Raw genomic sequence first — 19,449 nt, 5'->3', positions numbered from 1 at the left:
TTGCTCTTGTAGATTTTGCATATGAAGCTAGGAGATAAATGTCCTAAGAAAAATTTACCATATGTATTTTTAAACTAATAAAGTTGAAAACTGCATTTGCCTGGAGCAATTTAAAGTAGAGCCTTGTATCTTATAGAATTCAACACAGTATTAAGCTTGCATTTGTTGAAAGTTCTCTGTCTGTTCATGTCTAAGTTGAAAGCCTAGTTAATGTAAATGTGCATTTTTGTGCCTGTTATTCATGGTTATGTCATGAAGATACCTTTGCACTGGATAAGATAATAACCAGGCTATAGAAAGTCTGTGATGGGCTAGGCATTTTACATGTTGCTGTTCAGTTGCTCAATTGTGTCTGACTCTGTGACCCTGTGGCCTGCGGCCTGCCAGGCTCCTTTGTCCATGGGGATTTTCTGGGCAAGAATACTGGAGTGGGTTACCGTTTCTTTCCCCAGGGATTTTACATGTAATTTAGAATTTAATTTAAGCCATATAAATGCCCTATCAACTGATCATTACTATCTGTTTTACTTGTGAGGATGTTGAAGTTCAAAAAACTGAAGAATATTGCTTATGGTCATGTAAGCAAATTAGGGGAAGTTAATTGAATTTGAACCCAGGTCTGACTGCAGAGCCCATATGTGTTCCACTGTCCTGTATTTTTTTCCTCATAGTAAGTTCTGTGGACTTTATAAGCCATAAAAAGTAACCCCCCTTTTCAGCAAACCTGACATGTGAAAATCTAGATTTGCCAATATACAAATTTGGGATATTCTTTATTCTTGTGAGATGATTCATCTCATGTTCTTTAAATGACACGACATGACATTTAAAATATTATTTGCTTTCCCGAAATCCAGTTTTTCACTCAACATTTTAAGAATACCTGCATCGTGAGATTTTATCAAGTGAGGCAAACCTCTATTTTGGTGTTCTTTGTTTAGCATGTACTTCATGAATGCCTGCTCTATGCCAGGTTCTAGGTGTTACAGAGCTAAGTGGCCTGCGAAAGCATAGTTCCTGCTGTCTCTGGAGCTGGTATAACTAGGTTTCAAATACTGGTTCCACCTTGATCTCTCAGTAACTGTAGGATCTTAGCAGGTCCCTTAGCCCTCTAAGGCTCTTTCTTCATCTTTCTTAGGGTTATCGTGAGGATTAATTGAGATAATATATTTTCATAGCATGGTACCTGGCATGTGATAGAACACTAACGTTACCTTTTAACATCTTAAAAATAGCACTTGAAATATAAGTACTTTTCTTTAAAAAAAAAAAACGAAACAAGCTTAATTAGTATCGTGATCTTCAGTCTGAGACAGTAGTCATCATTTCTGTATCATTTGAAGAGTTGTGTAAGCATTTCCCTTTGTTCTGCACACTGCCATACACATTTTAGAAATACAGTATACCTTAAGCTGTGTGTTTATTTTTTATATTTTAAGGATAATGCTAGAATCACTGGTGTAATTCCAAATACATGCATATATATGTTAGGCATATGGCAAGTACAGTAACCTGTTTTCTTATTACCTTTCTTCTGAAAAAGAAGATAGAGTCACTTTGTGATTTATTCTTTGGAACAATATGAGAAAAGATTTGAGGAAGAAGTTCGTCATTGATTGCAAACAAAAATGTTGTGACAACTTCACTCTGATTTATAGTAGGCACTTTGTACAATTACTTGAGTCTTTTGAATGGGAAGTATTTCTCAGTATTTTTTAAAGTAGTAAAGTTTAAACACTAGGTATTTCCATTGCTGTATACCTGAAACTAACCCCACATTGTAAATCACCAATATTTCAATAAAAATTAAAAAAACTAGGTATTTCGTGTGCACTTACAATATGTAGACACTTAAATATGTAAATACCAGGCAAGTGATTTTGAAGATATATTTATGAAAATTTCTGCAAGAGTAATCAATCTGCCATATTTCCTTCTAGATTACTAAGTGTTTTAGGATATTATGATTTATCAAAAGCTTAAGGAGGAATTAAATGCATTTCAGAAATGATTTTTTAGATATGTTCAAAAAAATCAGTGACAGATTTCCTAGAGTAATGGTTTCCATCAATAAAATTTTGCTATAACAGTTAAATTTTCTTTTGTGAACTGATGCAAAAGCCTCACTTATAATACTTCTAAGGAGATTTGTACAAACTATATCTCCTGTAAAAAGATGTGTCAGGGCTGTTTTTATTATCTGAAATGAAACCTTGTTAGAGAAAATCTTACTTTGACATTAAATCATTACCGTGTTTTTGTTTTTGTTTTTTACATTACAAAGTCCAAATGCCAAGGAAAAGTCAACTCATAAGCTGGAGAGGTATGTAGACAGTTCAATTATAGTGACTGATAAAATAGATTTTAGTATTTTTTTTTCTGTTTTCATAGTTCTTTTGAATCCTGATTAAGCCTTTTTAAGTACATAAGGGATAATTTGATGTTATAAACTTTTTTTCTTGTTATACAAAAAGAAAATTATGCAGTTGATGTAGAGATTTTTGTTTTTAACATGGATTTTTAAAGGACTTTTTTGTACAGTAGGTTTTAAAATATTTCTTTTAGTATGTACAGCCAACTTTTGTATTACCTTAGATGTTGTAATGGGAAGTCAGTTACAGTTCTAAGTGAATATTAGCTCTCCTGAGTTTTTATGTATAAGCAAACTTTTTGCATAGATGCTAACTTCTGTAACCTCAGTTAAGATTTTCAGAAATATTTTGTTAAAGTTTATTAAAGTCAATATTTAATGACCAGTTTTAATGGTTAAATTTTAAAGGAGTGAATTAAGATGTTATTTGTACTTAGAAGTCAGAGAAAATAAGTGGCATAGAAATAAATGATTTAGCTGTTCTTTGCAAGCAAAAAATGTTCTCACCTTTAAAGCTAACTTTCTTGATTATTTAATTTAGATAGCCATACATAAAACCTAATTTTAAAAAATAACTTCTTGTTTAGCATGAACTAAAGAAATGACCACAAACTCATTGAGCCTGAGATTTACCATCAAAAGAGGTACTGAAAAGAATCAATAAACTTCTTCCATAGGAATAATGTTTAGTGTTACTCATGTGTTATTTTTGCGCTTGAAAGATGAGATATTTAGGATAATTCTGAAAATGAACTCTCTTATTATTCTAATACTGTATACTCTATTGAGAATAAGTTACCCATGCTGTATTGGAGTTCAGTCTGCAAAGGAATGAATTGGCTGATTTTTGTCACTTGCAAATCCAGCCAGGGTTACTATAGCCTGTAGCCTGCCAGTTGACTGCATCAATGCATAATACTGTATGAAGTCACTAAAAGGCATATTTGTTTTAAAAGTGACACATGTAACTTTTTACTATAATTATTAACTATAAGCAAAGAAGTTAGTCATGCTTTCATTTTTTTTTATTGTTATCAAGCAGTTTTCTAGGAATTTTCAGCAGTATATCAATCCAGCTATAATTCTAATATGAAATACAGAAACTATGAACAAGCTTTTGGTGCCTGCCATCAAAAATTAAACCCATAGCTTTAATGCTTACATCTCATTTTGCTTTCACCACAGCTCTGTTTTAGTAGATCTGCACATCTCTCTTGCTCTCAATGGTTAATTTTATCAGTTCAGTTTCTTCGTAGATTTTTGCCATGAGTAGAAAGGATATAAAGTCTCATAGTCCCTTAAAATATTTTATTAACCTTTCCTTGAAAGAATGATAGATAATGTACATGCTTGTTCATTATACAAGTACCCAAGACATTCTGATTGAAAGACAGCTTAAGGAAAAATAAACAAATAGCAAAAGCATTCCGTCTTTATTTACAGTATGTAGGAGATCACTGTTTTCACTTTAAGTGTACGTCTGATCAGCAGGAACACCTAGAGAAGGACATCTTTAGCGATAGAATTTACATACCGTTAGCTCACAGTAATTGATTAGCAGCAGGACTCTGAGTACAGAGCTGGTTGGGCACGTTATTTGGGATGCCTTTGATGCCGAGGTTTTCCGAAGCTTGCTGGCTGCATGCTTTTTGCCTTTGTTCGTGGCACAGGTAATTACTTGATAAAATGAAGTGCATCGCTGTGAACAATTGACCCTTTGGAGCAGTCCAGGCTTGTCAGCAGTCTAAAACCACACTTTAAGGCCATCATTATGGCCTCAAACTTAAGAGTTTCCAAGGTGCAGACAAAGGTGTTGTCTTCCTTCAGTACCAGTCGAGTGCCATTTTCAGACTTTATGAAGTATTTAAATTGAATGATATTTGATGATATAGAAAACTCCTCAGGAAAGCCATCCAGCCTGCTTTTGGACACCAGGACAATGCGAGATTTTATTTTTGATATGAAATCCGGAGCATTACAGAAGATTCTCAGTCCTTGTGAGCGATCATGGTTATCTGTTATTTCCAAGAAAGTGGTCTCCCTGGGTGTCAGCTGTTCTTTTTCCCACCTGGACTTCACTTCCTCCGCCAGTCCCTTGAGCTGAAAGAATTCTGCTTCTTGTGCAAGAAGTTGATTTTCTCGAAACCCTTCGGGCAGTAGAAGTTCTCCATTTCGTAGGAAGTTTAGAACATGCCTGAAGAGGAGTCCATCCCTGTCTATGAAATAATGACCATCGGCATCGAACGGGCAGAGAATTTTTCCATTGACTATACCTTCAAGGAAAGTGTCTGGGTACTTGGTCAGTGTTTGTTTCTGAGTGATGTATAAGTATCCACCAACGTTGAGGGTCATCAGAGTGGATTTGCAGTTCTTTCCCTGGTCAGCATCTTCCAGGCTGTTGTGTTTCCCTTCATAGTCCTTTTCTTTTTCTCTTCTGTTTATTTTACGCTCCATTTTTGAACACGCTATTTCAGCTTGTTCTTCTTGGCGTTGAGATTTTTAAAAAAGAAACACTACCACACAAACACGCCTTTATTCAGCCCCAGCCTGGTGATGGAATGGAAATGCTGGCAGCATCGCCTGCGCTGTCAGCTCGGTTTTGCAGTAGGTGGCGTATCAGCTATGTATGCAGGAGCTTTCTGGAGTAAGAGGGAAAAGAGATAATTTGCATTTAACCGTATCAGGGAAGGAACCTGCTGTGAAAAGGTTTTCATAGATATTCTTAGACATAAATAAAAGTTACTCAGTGAATTGAATTTCCTATGGGCAGTTAAGCAGTTATATATATTTAATTCTCCAGCTAAGTGTGAATTTCTATTCACTTCTCAGTGTCAAAATTAAGTAGGCAGGCTTAATATTGAACAATACCGTGACCTTTCAGAGAATAATATATGTGGAATTGCTGTCATATTTTAAAGTAAATGATAAGTAGGAAACCCGAAGAGAAAGGACCTAGGTGTATAGAATTTTCTCTCCTGCAAAAAGTCACACATTTCACAGTGGTGGTGTCATTTTAGAAACACAAATGAGAATACTTAAACCCGTTATTTGTGACATTGTACTTAAGTTTAATTGGATTTGCATGTGATTCTGATTTGGGGAATCAGTAAGTGAGAAGAAATTTTCTTAATGTCTTTCAGCAAAAGGTTCTGTTATTTTGGCTTTTTACCCTACAAGTAAAACAAGTCAAATAAACAGGCTTTACAGTATTTTTTTTTTTTTTTTGGTTAAGATTTCCTATGAAAAATTCATAAGCTTGTTTCACCCTAAACATACTGAACAAAGACTTGGACTGCTGTGGAAAATACCGTAACTGTGTGTCTGTGTGTTTATGTGTTTGTGTGTGTGTGTGCACGAACGAGGCTCCCTCGAGAAGATAACAGAGACAGATTCAAAATACCTGCTATAAAATAATATCATGGGCCAGATTAGTTGGGTTTCTTTTGCTGCTGCTGTTTCCCCCCGCCCCCTCAGTGTTCACAAAAAGGGAGAGAAAAGACCAAAGCCTGTTGCCTTTTTTTTTTTTTTTTTGAGCTTTAACAGTGTGAGTATGGTGTTTTTTTCCCCTCCTCTTTCTTTTTTTTCCTTCTTCCCTCGTAAATTGCTTTCCAAAACATTTTAGGGATCTGAGTTTTCATTTCTTGAGTTTAAAGACCCAGTGGTAAGAAATGTGAACGTGGTCCCCAGTACACTATTATTTGGCTGATCTACCTGCTAAATTATTCTGAGGAACTACAGAATTAGACTTTAGATTTTGTCAAATTTATTTACATTTTTATCACATTTAAAGGTATTTAAAAATTTTCAACCTTCATAGAAGTGGGCTTCCCTTGTGGCTCAGCTGGTAAAGAATCCACCTGCAATGTGGGAGACCTGGGTTCGATCCCTGAATTGGGAAGATCCCCTGGAGAAGGGAAAGGCTACTCATTCCAGTATTCTGGCCTAGAGAATTCCATGGACTGTATAGTCCACGGGGTTGCAAAGAGTTGGACACGACTGAGTGACTTTCACTGTCACTTGATAGAAGTATTATTGGTGGAGATTCTTCTAAAAAGGTTTGCATTGTGTTTTTTCGAAACAATGTTAGATTTTCTTCAGATTAAAAAAATTTGATATTTAATTACAGCAGTTTGAATTTAGTGTTTATGTATCATTGAGCTTATCAACAGTTGATTGAAAAAAAAAGTTCATTGAAATGAAACTAGAAATCAAAGGCATAACATTTTTAGGGCTGAGTTTTTTCTGAGAGGACTTCCTTGGTAGCTTAGAAGGTAAAGAATCAGCCTGCATTGCAGGAGACCCAGGTTCAGTCCCTGGGTTGGGAAGATCTCTTGGAGAAAGGAATGGCTGCCCACTGCAATATTTTTTCTGGAGAATTCCATGGGCAGAGGAGCCAGGGGGCTACAGTCCATGAGGTCGCAAAGAGTCGGACCTGACTGAGCAACTTTCACTTTTGCTTAGAGACCATGAAATTGAGCCAGAGAAGATTGCATTCTGGAGAGTTTTTAGTGTTTTATCTATAACTTTATAGCTTCTTGATAGTAAGCCAACACTTCAGACTAAATCTTCCTCTCAGCACCGCATCATTTAAGAAAAGTTTACTGGTATATTCTAACAATTTCATGTGTGTTGATTTTGTGGTTTGGGAATCAAGTCTTACCTATGGATACGACTTTTTCTGAAATATGGAATAGGTTTGGGGCGGGGGGCGGCACAACTTTGAAAATGGAATTCTTTTCTTAGTAGTAAATGTATCTGAGTAGCAAGCACATAACAACACAACCAGCAAAGGCATGCCAGTTTCACTTACAGGTATAGTCCTCTTTTAATGAAGTTTATGATGGTTTAGTCACTAACTCATGTCCAACTCTTGCAACCCCATATGCTGTAGCCTGCCAGGCTCCTCTGTCCATTGCCTGGATTCTCCAGGCGAGAATACAGGAGTGGGTTGCCATTTCCTTCTCCAGGGAATCTTCCTGACCCAGGATTCAAACCCGGATCTCCTGCATTGCAGGCAGATTCTTCAACTGACGGAGCCATGAGGGAAGCCCACCCCAGGTAGTGTAGCAATCCTGTTTCAGTCACATAAACGTCTTTTCTACCTATCCCAGTCCAAAGAATCCTCAAAAATTCATTTGTAGTAATCCCTTTTTTTAAAAGAAAGAAAAAAACTTTGCCTCATTGAAGTGATTGGTAGACCGTTTTTGTTTTTTTCCCAAGTTTTTTGTGGATATTCTTAATTGCTTTTTTTAACATCTGTAAGGCCCATTTAGAAGACTTCAGTGAAGCTTCCTAAACCAGTTTTTCTCATTCAAAAAAGTTCTTAGGTTAATTTGACTTTTGTTCTAGAGGTCGCAACCACACAGCTGTTTACAATGCGCGTGGGATACCAGGATCAGTAGAGCACAGCTGTAGGACAGGGAGACTGTGCTCAGATTTGCTTTGTATGTTTAAGTAAAGTGAGATGGTTGAATTCTGTGTAAGCCTCGGTCTGCTGCGTTTTACTCTGTGGCCCGTTTGCTGAGGAGCCCTGGGGGTCTGCTGCGTTTTACTCTGTGGCCCGTTTACCGAGGCCTTGCTGGGGAGCCCTGGGGCTAGTGCTGCTAGAGGCGGGGCCTCGCCGCTGGGGACCTGAGGCACGGCGCTGACCTCTTCAGCCATCACCCCCAGGGCCCCTTACACCTGCGGACTCGCTCACTTCTGCTTCCTGATTTTTAAACCTGCTGGTGTGTGTCTTTTTTCCTTCTGGCTTTCCTTGACCGTGAACCACCCCGTCGTGTGCCTGTAACCCTTGACTGCCCTTTCTCACTCTAGACTTCACTCTGGCGTTCTTGGCTTGTGCAAACCTGCCATGTAAGATGTGTTTGCCACCCATGGCGGGGCAACAGTAGTGTAACAGAAGGCTTGTCTTAGTGCCTCGCTGGAAGCTGATAAGAATCTATAGGACTTTTTTTTTTTTTAATGTCCTGTTGCTCCCAACTTGCAGTCTTAAGAAAGAAAAATGGTACCCAGGAGACCCCGCCTTCTCTGCGTTGCTCCACTCCATCCGCATCAAAGCAAGGTGATTGCGGTTTACATTAATCACAGGGCTTTTGTTGCTCATTGCCGCTGTTAGGGTGCATGTGCTTCCGAGGAGAAAGCCAGGTTGTCTTTTTCTTAGACTATTCTAAGCTTATATTTACTTGCTTTGGGGGCTAGAGGGTGGGGAGAGTCATGTCAGTCAAGTCCACGCAGCCCGAAAACTAAAAATGGTGCTTCGATAACTATTCTGAGGCGGACATCCATGGGTTTGTGTGACCATGTTTCTCTGCCTCACTGCAGATCCAGACTGGAAGTAATCAGTTAATTGTTTAAGCAGAAGGGCTTAACCTACACAGCAAAGATGATTTCATTTGAATGCACTTGACCACTAGACTTGAAGATTTCATATGCTTTGCAGGCAGAAAGGTGTTTTTTTTTAGGTGTCTATCATAGACATCTGTAATCACACATATAAAGTTTGACCAAGTTTAGTCAATTTTGAAGATGTATTTTCTCGCATACATCTATATATCTTTTTTTCCTTCATTCAGCTCTGTTTTTTGCATTAGTTCAGGTTGCTGTAGTATATACATATTTCACTACCTCTGGATAACACAGAGTATTTCACACCTAGACACTCAGTGAATGTTGTTTTTGATTCCTTGGTGATGGACCCCCAGGCTGTCTCAGTCCCTTACTGTGGTGAACAGTTTAAGGCATGTCCTCTTATAGGTGTCTGTGGAAACCTGTGTGGTAGACACCCAGGGGAGAGCTTGCTGGGCACGTTCAGTTTCACTTAGCACTCCCAGATGACTCCCAAGATGAGCTCTAACAGTGCACTCTCGCACCAGCGGGGCCTGTAGGTTCCTGTTTCCCCACATTTTCTCCAGCACTTGGTGTTATCTGGCTTTTGTTTTGTTTTTTTAGATTTCACATACAAGTGATATCATACAGTATTTGTCTTTTTCTGTCTGACCTGTTTCACTTTGCAGGAGTCCGTGCTGAGTTGTTGTCTGTTCATGTTGTTGCACATGGCAATGTACATTCTTTTTTATGGCAGAGTAGTATTCCATTGTGCATATGTATATGCACACACACCACACACCACATCTTCTCTAGCCATTCATCTGGGGATGGACCCTTAGCTTCTTTCCATACCTTCACAATTGTAAATAATGCTGCTGTGAATATCGGGGTCCTTGTATATCTCTTTTGAAATTAGAATTTTCTCTGAATATATACTCAGAAGTGGAATTGCTGATTGGTACAGTAGCTCTGTTTCTAGTTTTTGAGAAACCTCCATACTGTTTTCCCCAGTGGCTGCACCAGTTTACCTACCCCCAGCAGCGTATGAGGTCTCCCTTTCTCCATATCCTCACTCACCAGCGTTGCTAATTTGTGTTCCTGTTGGTGATAGCCAACTTGGAGGACTTAAACAGTGTCACTGACAGGTTCTTGTTCCAAGTATCCTCATTGGTTAGGCCCAGTGCCTAACCAAATTTTAGCAAAATCTTTCTGCTATATGGTGATGCCAATCTTCCACTGCCTGTGTTAGGCAGAACTTACTCCAGGCCAATGGAAATTCTTATCTGCCAACTCTTGATGGGAAATGAGGTCATTGTTAGCAGCGTGATTGACACAGAATATGCCAGAGATATTTTCTTGCCATAAGGAAGTAGAACCTTACCAAGAAGATCTCTCTCTTGGTTAGAAGATAAAAGATTTGGTAATTCCCCTAGACTCAACAGATCACTCTTATATGAAATTCAGACACTCCTTTTCAAGGAAAACGGATGAAGCTGCCTTTATTAAAAACATGGAGTTTCTGGTTCTTCATTCTCTGCCTCTACTAAATCTTTTTGGTTATTTTTACCTGCATGCATTAATTCCTTGTTTGTTTTTTTTTTCTTAAAAAAAAAAAAAAAAAAAAGATGATTTCTTGTTTCTGCACTAAGAAAGTGAAGCCAACTACAGAAAGAGCAGGAGCTGTTAATTTTTACTTAAACCTGTCACTGTGTCTCTGCTCTGAACTTCTCCGTATTGTTTGAGACTTATTAATCTGGGTCTTTCTTCTTCACTTGAATTTGATACCCATCTACTTGATCTGCAATGATATCTTTATCTGTTCATTTTCCAAAATCTGGCTAACCTTTGGCCATCTGACTTTCATGTCCTCTGATTACTTTTTGGCTTGACCTTCCTTTCACAAGCTGAGTTGTTTTTTTTTTTTGTTTTTTTTTAATGTATGCGTTTCTTGTTTTTCATAGCCTCCTGTTAATAGCATTGAATGTGAGAAATACTCATTTTGATATTCAGCTATAATTATGTTACTTTAGTTTCTTTTTGGTGTTGAAAAATAAAAATAAAGGAGACAGTGTTATGTATTAACACAGTTTAAGAATCACGGATTTTTCTGTGTTAACCTAATTCTGTTTAAATGCCAAAACTTTAGTTTTGTTTTGAAATATGAAAGTTTTCTGTATTAGATGTTGTCTGGTCCTGGGCTTCAGCACAGGTACTGTCTCTCCCACCTTGTAGAGCTGACTGACCACAGTATCTCACCAACTGTGCAGAGTGTCAAGTCCTCCTAGGACTCATTCACTATAGCTTCTGGCAGAATGGTGATGTGGATGTGTGATTCCATTTGGAGGGTTAAGCTTGTAAGTGTTTTACAGCGTTGAACTGAGTCTTCAAAGAAGCCCAGGAAACTGCTGCTTCAGCAAATTTTTAAACCCCATTTGAGGAGTGTAGAAAAGATTAAAGCACTTTGTGTCAAAAGGAGCACACGTAAAAATGACTAAAGGAGAAGTTCTGACAACATTCCATTCCACTGTTTCTTTGCTTTTCATTACAGAGGCAGTCTTGCAAACACTTTACAAATCATGCTAATTCATATTTTAAATGTACTTTGGGAGATGAGTGTTGCAGGGAAACCTGTGTTTTATAATTCTGTGAACAAAAGTCATTTGAGCTTTTAAAATGAGTGTGCTCTTTTTTTTTTTTTTTTTTGAAGTGCAGACTATGCATTATTATTCACTGGAAAATTTTATTGTAACTAGATGAGCAAAGCGCTCCTATGAGCCATCAAATGAACACTGAAATTATATTATTGTAGAGAACTCATTTTTATAGTGCTATTTGGCAAAACAGAATTTTGCCTTCTCTCTCAGAAGGAGATGTTTTAAGTTAATAATCATTGTCTACAATCTCAAAATGAGGGGTATGACTTTGAAAAATTGTAAAGTGAATATTGCTATGAAATCAAGGACCAAAAGAGTTTCTGCCCCCAAATGCTGTCCCTTACCACTGTCCCTCATGTTACCATCTTCTCTTTAGATTCTCCTGTGTCTTTAGTGATGAGATGGTCGAGGGGTGAGGGGGTAGGGAGGTGGGGGCCTGAACCAGCAGGACAGGATATGATGGTTCACAGGAGGACATGAAGTTTCTTACAGAGAGTAGAGTGATTGTAAATCTGGGATGGAGAACTCTATCATATGGCACACTTTTTTACATCTAACATTTCTGTAATTGGGGTATGTCTTAAAATCATTGACTTGTAAAATTTTCATGGTAGTATTTTGTCTTTCTTGCTGGCACATAAGGTAATGGTGAACATTACAATTGATGGCATCTTAGATTTGATGGCATATTTGAGCAATTCTGTAAGCTATTGTCCCCACACCACCAGAAAATTCAGTTACCAGAAAGACAGGGGAAGGAGAAGGTGTTGGGGGAGAGGAGGAGAGAAGTATCAGGGCACCGGTTCCCAGCTCTGCCTGCTGCATATTAGAGTTGCCTAGTGAGTGTGTAAAAACACTTCTTGCCCACACAATGCAATTAAGGTAGAATCTCTGAGAGTGGACCCTGTAGTTTTTAAAAAGCTCCCCAGGTGATTCTTAGGACCAAGCAGAATTGAAGAACTACTATATTCAGGAAACTGATGAGCTCAGGAAAGCGAACTTACCTCAGAGGAGTTCTTAATGATGAGGGCGTAATTTCTACCCTGTAGTTACGAGGATCACTTCCTATTAAAGTATCTTGAAATAGTATCTAGAACTAAACTAGTGTGTGGTATTAGTACTGTTACTAAACATGGTGAAGAGAACTGGGGTTATTGAGGATGAAATTAATGAAGCTTGAATCATATTCAGTGATTAAAAAATGTGTCATCAGATTGTCTCTTAAGTATTTTGTTCATGTTGTGTCTCAGCTCTACCACAGGCTTTCTTAGGTACAGGGGTCTGTGTGTTTCTTCTCTTGTGCCTCTCATCACGCCTTGCACCGTGTTTGGCACTATTTACCTGTGCAGCCCTGTGGTCAAAGCCTTTTCTCCTGGAGACTTAATCTTTCCTGGAAGGATTTGTTTTTCTCTTCATGTAATCATGGTTGCTATTGTTCTTGAATTCTCTCTCATTTCTAGTGCAAGTGGATAGCACCTTTTGAGGAAGGTTTTACTAAAACAAGACTATTTCGGTACTATGATTTTCTTTTTCATTTATTATTATAGAACGGTATTACTTCATTTTTTCAAATGAAAGTTTTATTTCTGGGTTTTATTCAACCTCTTATTCTTGAAAGCTGCTTTTAGGTTAGAGGTCATGTCTGTTTATATATATCATGCCCATGTCTGTATTTGAGAATTTATACTGATTAATTATATATATATAATTATACATATTGTGAATATTAATTATGTATAATAAGAAAAAAAGGAGACTTACTGTGAAGTACAGGAGGAAAAATAACTTGTGAACTTGCTTCATAAACATTAAAACACAAATGTTTATTTTTAAAATGTTGTTCACTAAGTTATTTCTTTGATCAGAAGTATGTTATGGCTTCTGTAGACCCATAGAGCAATCCAGACTCCTTTGTACCTTTGAATCATCTGTCTGATTTTGTACCTTAGGTCACACTTTTCTTTCTTCTCCTGGGCAGCCAGTCGTGTCATTCGCAGATACTCTTCGGTGAGCATTACAGCATCCCTTGTACAGGAATGTACAGAAACCTTCTTTCTCCCAGTCCAGAGGGGAGAAGGTGAAGAGCAGTACTATGAATGAGGAAACTGAGATGTTTCCTAATCCTAAATCTAATCCTCAGATTATGGTTTCAGTATTTGATTTAAAACTGGGACTTCCCAGCTATTCAGGCTTGTTTATAATTTGAGTATTATTACAAGAAAACACTATATAACATAATTTGGGGGAATACTTAAATGGCTGCTCATTTTGTTGCTTTTGAAGTAATACAATTCTGACTCTGTAGGCTTACTGAAATCTGAGTATGATCTTTTATTCCTAAAATTCCTGAATATTAAATAGATCAGAACATCAATTCACAAATTTGAATACAATTAGAAACACCTTAATAATAACAAGGATCGCAACTTTGCCCAACTGGTTTGTTAAGATGCCAAGTAGCTTGTATTAATAGGCTTTACCCCAACCACAGGCAGAAACTGCTAGAAAAAGATTATAAATGAGAACAGTGGAGACTAGCAGGAATATTAAACAATGGTTTACCTTTTAAATGCTCTTGATCTCTTGAAATACTGTTTCTTTAGTCCTTTTCCAGAGAGGACAGACACGGGTATGAGGTAAAGAAGAATCAGGGAAGTAGCTTCAAGGCCTCAAGGATTAGCCCAGAATCTTGACTCTAACCTTGTCTGTGTTTTAACTTGAGTTGGCAGTGCTCTTAAAGGCCTCCATGTTGAACTAGATCCAGAGTGGTCTCGTGGAAATGAATGCCTGTAACTTCCTGATGCCCAGCGTCTTCTTAACACACTGCTCTCATTACTTACGTGCCAATGTTAATAGGCACCCTTCCTGCTTACCTGTCACTTTAGCTTGTTTAGACCAGCCAGGCCCTTAACTTGTAAAAAGTGCCAGTCAGTTGTTTCTCCTGGGTTCTACGTCATTGTGTGTGTGTGTGTGTGTGTGTGTGTGTGTCGCTCAGTCATGTTCGAGTCTTTGTGACCCCATGGATGATAACGCGCCAGGCTCCTCTGTCTGTGGGATTCTCCAGGCAGGAATTCTGGAGTAGGTTGCCCTTTCCTTCTCCATCATCATACAGTAGTATATGTCAAATTGAGACAGAGAGTAGGAAGGTCCAGCTTAGAAAAGAAGTTTGTGTGTTTTCAAGTCCTGGACAGCTTCTCAGCATTTTCCCTTTGTCATTCCCAGAAAGCATTTTTCTCTAATTCCTACTCAAAAAAATTTTAATTATATTTAGGTCTTTTAGAAAGTATTAGGGCAAACAAAATAGATATTGATGAAACAATAAAACATCTTCAGTTGGAGGGAAGGGCCAGTTTTGTTTTGTTAATTTTAGTGAAAGAGAATTGGAAGAGATCCCAGTGACTTTCCTTCTGTATACAGATGCCGAGACCCAGAGATGTGAAGTAACTTCTCCAAAGTAACTCCGCTGTTTAGTGACAGATTTAGAACTGGGATGCTTCCATTCTTGTTATAAGAATGCACTTTGTGTAACTTAGCCTTTAATACTTTCTCTCAACTTTTTTCTGAAACTAGGTGGCAGTATATAGATCTATAAAATACCATCACAAAGGTGTGTGTTCATACTCAGGAAGATTCTTTGGGCTGCAAGGAGCAGAAGCCAGTAAGCAAACCAGTCTAGCTCAAGAAGCGGGGGAGGTGAGAAAATTTAGAAGAGGTCCTGGAATAGTTCCCAGAATCTAAAGAAAAGTTGGACAAATGGCCAGGCCTAAGGAAAGATAACCCTCATGAACCATAATAAATTCTACTTAGTACAGTAGAATCCCACAGCCTCTATGGAAGGACCAGTGGTCCTTCCAGTAGTTAAATGAGAAGGTCGGGAATCCTGAAATGATACCCGAATGTGTCTCTACTGCCTTACACGCTGTAGGACCCACCAGTGCACATTTAGTCGCCAGTGTGCATGGAGGACAAGGCCTTTGCCCTCAGCATAGGACGCCGATTATCTGATCTCTTTTTCTTGTGGAAAGTAAACCCATAATTTAGTTTAGATTTTTAATTTTGGTTTCTTGAAAAAGGAGCAAGACTTTAGACACAGTGAGACAGTACAAATGTAGAATCCTTCGAGACTTTTTCTTTTCTGGTCTCTAGTTGTCACTCCAGTACCTAATTTGACAGGTTTTTAGCAACTTATCTTTATATCACATCTTGCTGTTCTTTAGGTGTTCGGACGACTCCTTGCGACCCCATGGACTGTAGCCTGCCAGACTTCTCTGTCCATGGGTTTCTCCAGGCAAGAGTACTGGAGTGGGTTGCCATTTTCTTCTGCAGGAGATCTTCCCGACCCAGATCAAATCCGCATCCCCTGCATTGCTGGCAGATTCTTTATCACTGAGCCCCCAGGGCAGCCCTTATCACATCTTACAAAGCATTAAACTTAGTTTTCATAGAAAGCCTCCCTCCCCCATACTCACGATTAATAGGATTATATAACATATAATCAAATTGCATAATTACTAACAGTAAAACTAGCATAAACAAGTTCTAGCATAGCTTGAGCAGAAGTGTGTGGGAGTGATAGAGATTAACCTACTACCCACTAGCGTATAGCAAGCTCTGGGCATCTGTCACCATATTTAAGAGGGAGATTGAGAGCCGTGCTAATCTAGAAGTGGGTTAAGTGGAGGCCTAGCAGAAGTGCTCCTAGTGTGTTAGAGTAGTTTATACACCTGTCTCATTCCAGCAAGCTCCCAGAAAGTAATCTGGAAGCCACTGGGTGGAGGGCGGGTCCCTGGAAATCAAAACCATTTTCCTAATGATATCAAGCGTTTTTGCCTTTTTCACTCTGATTTTCTACGCAGTTTTCAGTTTTCATTTCTAGTATGGTCAATATCAGTAGATAAAATCCACATAAAAAGTTCTTTTGGATCCTCACATTTGTGAATGGCTGCACTAGACTCTGCTCCTTGAGGGCAGGAGCCAATTTCATATTTCTGAATTATTCCTGATGTATTTGCATTATCTTTTACATAAAAGGCACTCAGTAAATATTTGACAAATGTATGAAAAAAAGCTCATTTTTCAAGTATTTACAGTCTTTCAAACTGAACCAACAAAGTAGTTTTAAGTCATGGTTCCTGTATTAATGAATATGATCTGTAATTAACAGCAGTGGTGTGCCAGTGAGTGCTTTCAGCCGTCTTAAAATGTAATATATAATAGCTTTCCCCTGAAATCTGAAGCAGTGTTTTAGAGAAGCAGCACAGTTTAGTGAAGAAAAAAAAAATGAAAGCATGTTCCTGAGAGGTTTTAAAAGTGTGTGATGGTTTTATATCTTGCTTAGGGGGCTATAAGTAAATTTTTTTTTTTAATTTTATTTTCAAGAGAGGGGAAAGGGCAAAGAGTGAACAGAGATGTGGCCTTATTTAAGAGCAGCCAGTTGATGGAAATTTTCATTGCTGCTGATGAAGACCTTTCCTTTCACTTGAGAAGCTGTTTTAGATTTGAAAAGAGAATATGATGGACAGGAAACCATGGTTTGGGGAAGTGAATGTTGCTGCTTTGAGTGACCTTGTTGGAGAAGGGTGATGGTGAGTGGTGGCCAGGTGAAAGCAGGTAGGTGCTTTAGATGCCTGCTCCTCTTTCAGGCATTATAAGTGTGAAACGTCTTCAGCAGAAACTTTTAAATAAAAATTAAATTCACCTTGTCCACCCGAGAGTGCTGTGCTGTGCTTAGTCGCTCAGTCCCTTCTGACTCTTGGCTACCCCATGGACCGTAGCCCGCCAGACCCCTCTGTCCATGGGGATTCTCCAGGCAAGAGTACTGGAGTGGGTAGCCTTTCCCTTTTCCAGGGGATCTTCCGAACCAGGGTCTTCTGCTTTGCAGGTGGATTCTTTACCAGCTGAGCTACCAGGAAAGCCCCCACCCAGGAGTAGGTACTGCTAAATAAGTGTGGAACATTCACAGATGGTATTGAAGGGTAGCTTTTTAGTATTCAACATTAGTAAATACATAGGTATGTAAATTATCTTTGGAGACAGTATTCTAGATTTATTTCATTTTTTAAAAAGGATTAATTTATGTTTCAGTAGTGAGCTATTCTCATGCATTTAAGGCCCTGTAGATTGGAGTCATTCCCAAATCTTGTGATTGTTATGACAAGAATCGTTCTAGCTTGAACTTTCAGCTTCAGTAGAGGGGCATGCTTGAATATAAGATTTGTTTTTGCTTTAAGAAAATGCAGATTTTAATATTACTAAATTCATTAGTAAGAGGAAATTACTTTTAGAATTTAAATTTAATATAAAATAATTCCAGCCTGCTTGTTTCCTTCCTGCCATATTTTGGTATAAGGTAGACATGCTTCTCTTCATCACCCTTTGCAGTCGTCTGTCACCCTGTACCTTGAGGTTTGTGCTTATGTTGCATCAAACTATTGAATTACTGTGTGTTTGCAGTTAGTACTTAGGGGCTGTAATAAGGAGTTCCAGGATTTTGGAGACAAAATCAGAAAAGGTCACCATAAAATTTTTGGCGTGTGGAAGACCTCATTTATGGATATGGATATGCTGGGTCTCTGTTGCTGCGTGCGGGCTGCTCTCTAGATACAGTGCTTGGGCCTGTCGTTGTGGTGGCTTCTCTCGTTACGGAGCCTCGTTAGCTGTGGCTCTCAGGTTCAGCAGTTGCGGCACTAGGGCTGTAGAGCGTGTGGGCTCAGTAGCTGTGGCACACAGGCTTAGTTGCCTCGAGGCATGTGGAATCTTCCCAGACCGGGGATCGAACCGATGTCCCCTGCATTGGCAGGTGGATTCTGAACCACAACACCACCAGGAAAGTCCAGAAAACTTTTCTCATATAAATCATGTGGGCGTGGTTCCATCTGCATTTTATGTTTTGGTCAGTTTTATCTGTTCGCCCAGTGAACTGTATGCTTCTTGAAGGCAGTACTGTATCTCAGTCATCTTCGATTCTACAGTGCCTAGATGGTTCCCTTCGCATGGTAGGCACTTAGTTAATGTTTGTGGAATGTATGAGGTCATTGGCCCTCAAAAGATGGATCATAAATGCATTGCTGAGGAGCCAACGGAGTTCCTGAATCTCTCCTGGATACTTGGGTGAATTCTCTTAGAAATATGATTGAACTGTAACTGTCCCTAACCATAGCCATCCATTCCCAGAATGCACTGAGGCTGGTGCCGCTGTGGGCCAGTCACACATGCATATCAAATAAGAGGAGATCCAAAGTGACTTGGTGCCTGGTAGGCACACAACAGTAGGTGCTAACTTTTGTTTCTCTTGAATATTGTATCAGGGTCACCGTGAGAATTCTTACTAACAGTGGGAAAATTTTTCCTTCTGTTTGGACAAATGTTCATAGCAGTTAAAAGCTCTCGTTTGGCCACACCCATATTAATCATTTTGCTGAAAAATAGAAGTTAGAGCAACTGGCAGGCGGAACTGGTATTCTATATAACCTAGGCAAGAACCTGACTAGTTTCACAGTATTTTTTAGGCTAGCTGTTCTAGTCAAAGTGTATTCTAGAATTTTGTTTTTTGCACATATATGTGTGCATACCCACACATTCAAATACGTGTATGTATATACCTTTGATTTAGTGCTTTAGACTTTTTCAGAAGTTACTTCTCTGTACACCCTTCAAAGATGATATAGCCTGTACACCCTTCAAATTTTTATTTGATTTTATGCCCTTTTAAGCCACTCTCTTCAGAAAGAGCTAAGTGTTTAAAAGCTGTTATTGGTAAGGGGCTGCAGCAGTCTGTAAATAAACCTGACAGGAGCCCAGTGTTTCACTACAAGTTTTTTTGCTATTCTGATCAGTGATACCACTATAAACTTAAAAATATTCCTTTTCTTTTCTTGATTTATATTATTGACTATATTTGATTGTGATCACTGTTGCTGTGGTTAGTATGTCAAAATACAGTCTTGAAAATGATAAATGTTATCTAAATACATTTGTTAATTTTTTTCTTTCCATTCAAGATAAGCTTTCACTGGAAGGAATAGTGGTACAAAGAGCTGAATGCCGACCTGCTGCCAATGAAAACTACATGAGGTTAAAGAGGTTGGTGTTTATTAC

The 19,449-nt window shown here is 38.6% G+C and overlaps 2 protein-coding genes across 3 annotated transcripts in view; one reads left to right on the top strand and one right to left on the bottom strand.

The window, feature by feature from the left end:
* Positions 1-19,449, top strand: part of GTF2F2 (general transcription factor IIF subunit 2) — a 135,972-nt gene that overhangs the window by 53,828 nt on the left and 62,695 nt on the right. For both annotated transcript variants that reach the window (XM_006053388.3, XM_044926827.2), the window contains exon 5: positions 19,353-19,434. In XM_006053388.3, the coding sequence (XP_006053450.1) occupies positions 19,353-19,434 (82 nt within the window). The remainder of the gene's footprint in view (positions 1-19,352; positions 19,435-19,449) is intronic.
* On the bottom strand, positions 4,046-4,825 carry KCTD4 (potassium channel tetramerization domain containing 4). Its single transcript, XM_006053387.3, has one exon. The coding sequence runs from the start codon at positions 4,823-4,825 to the stop codon at positions 4,046-4,048; it is 780 nt and encodes a 259-aa protein (XP_006053449.1).

This window comes from Bubalus bubalis, chromosome 13 (genome assembly GCF_019923935.1).
Source record: "Bubalus bubalis isolate 160015118507 breed Murrah chromosome 13, NDDB_SH_1, whole genome shotgun sequence".
NCBI lineage: Eukaryota > Metazoa > Chordata > Mammalia > Artiodactyla > Bovidae > Bubalus > Bubalus bubalis.
Note: the sequence above shows the minus strand (reverse complement) of the source record. Positions and strands in the feature narration are given on the sequence as shown.

Bases quoted from the DNA above. Each gene is read 5' to 3' on its own strand.
- KCTD4 (XM_006053387.3), bottom strand. From the start codon at position 4,825: ATGGAGCGTAAAATAAACAGAAGAGAAAAAGAAAAGGACTATGAAGGG.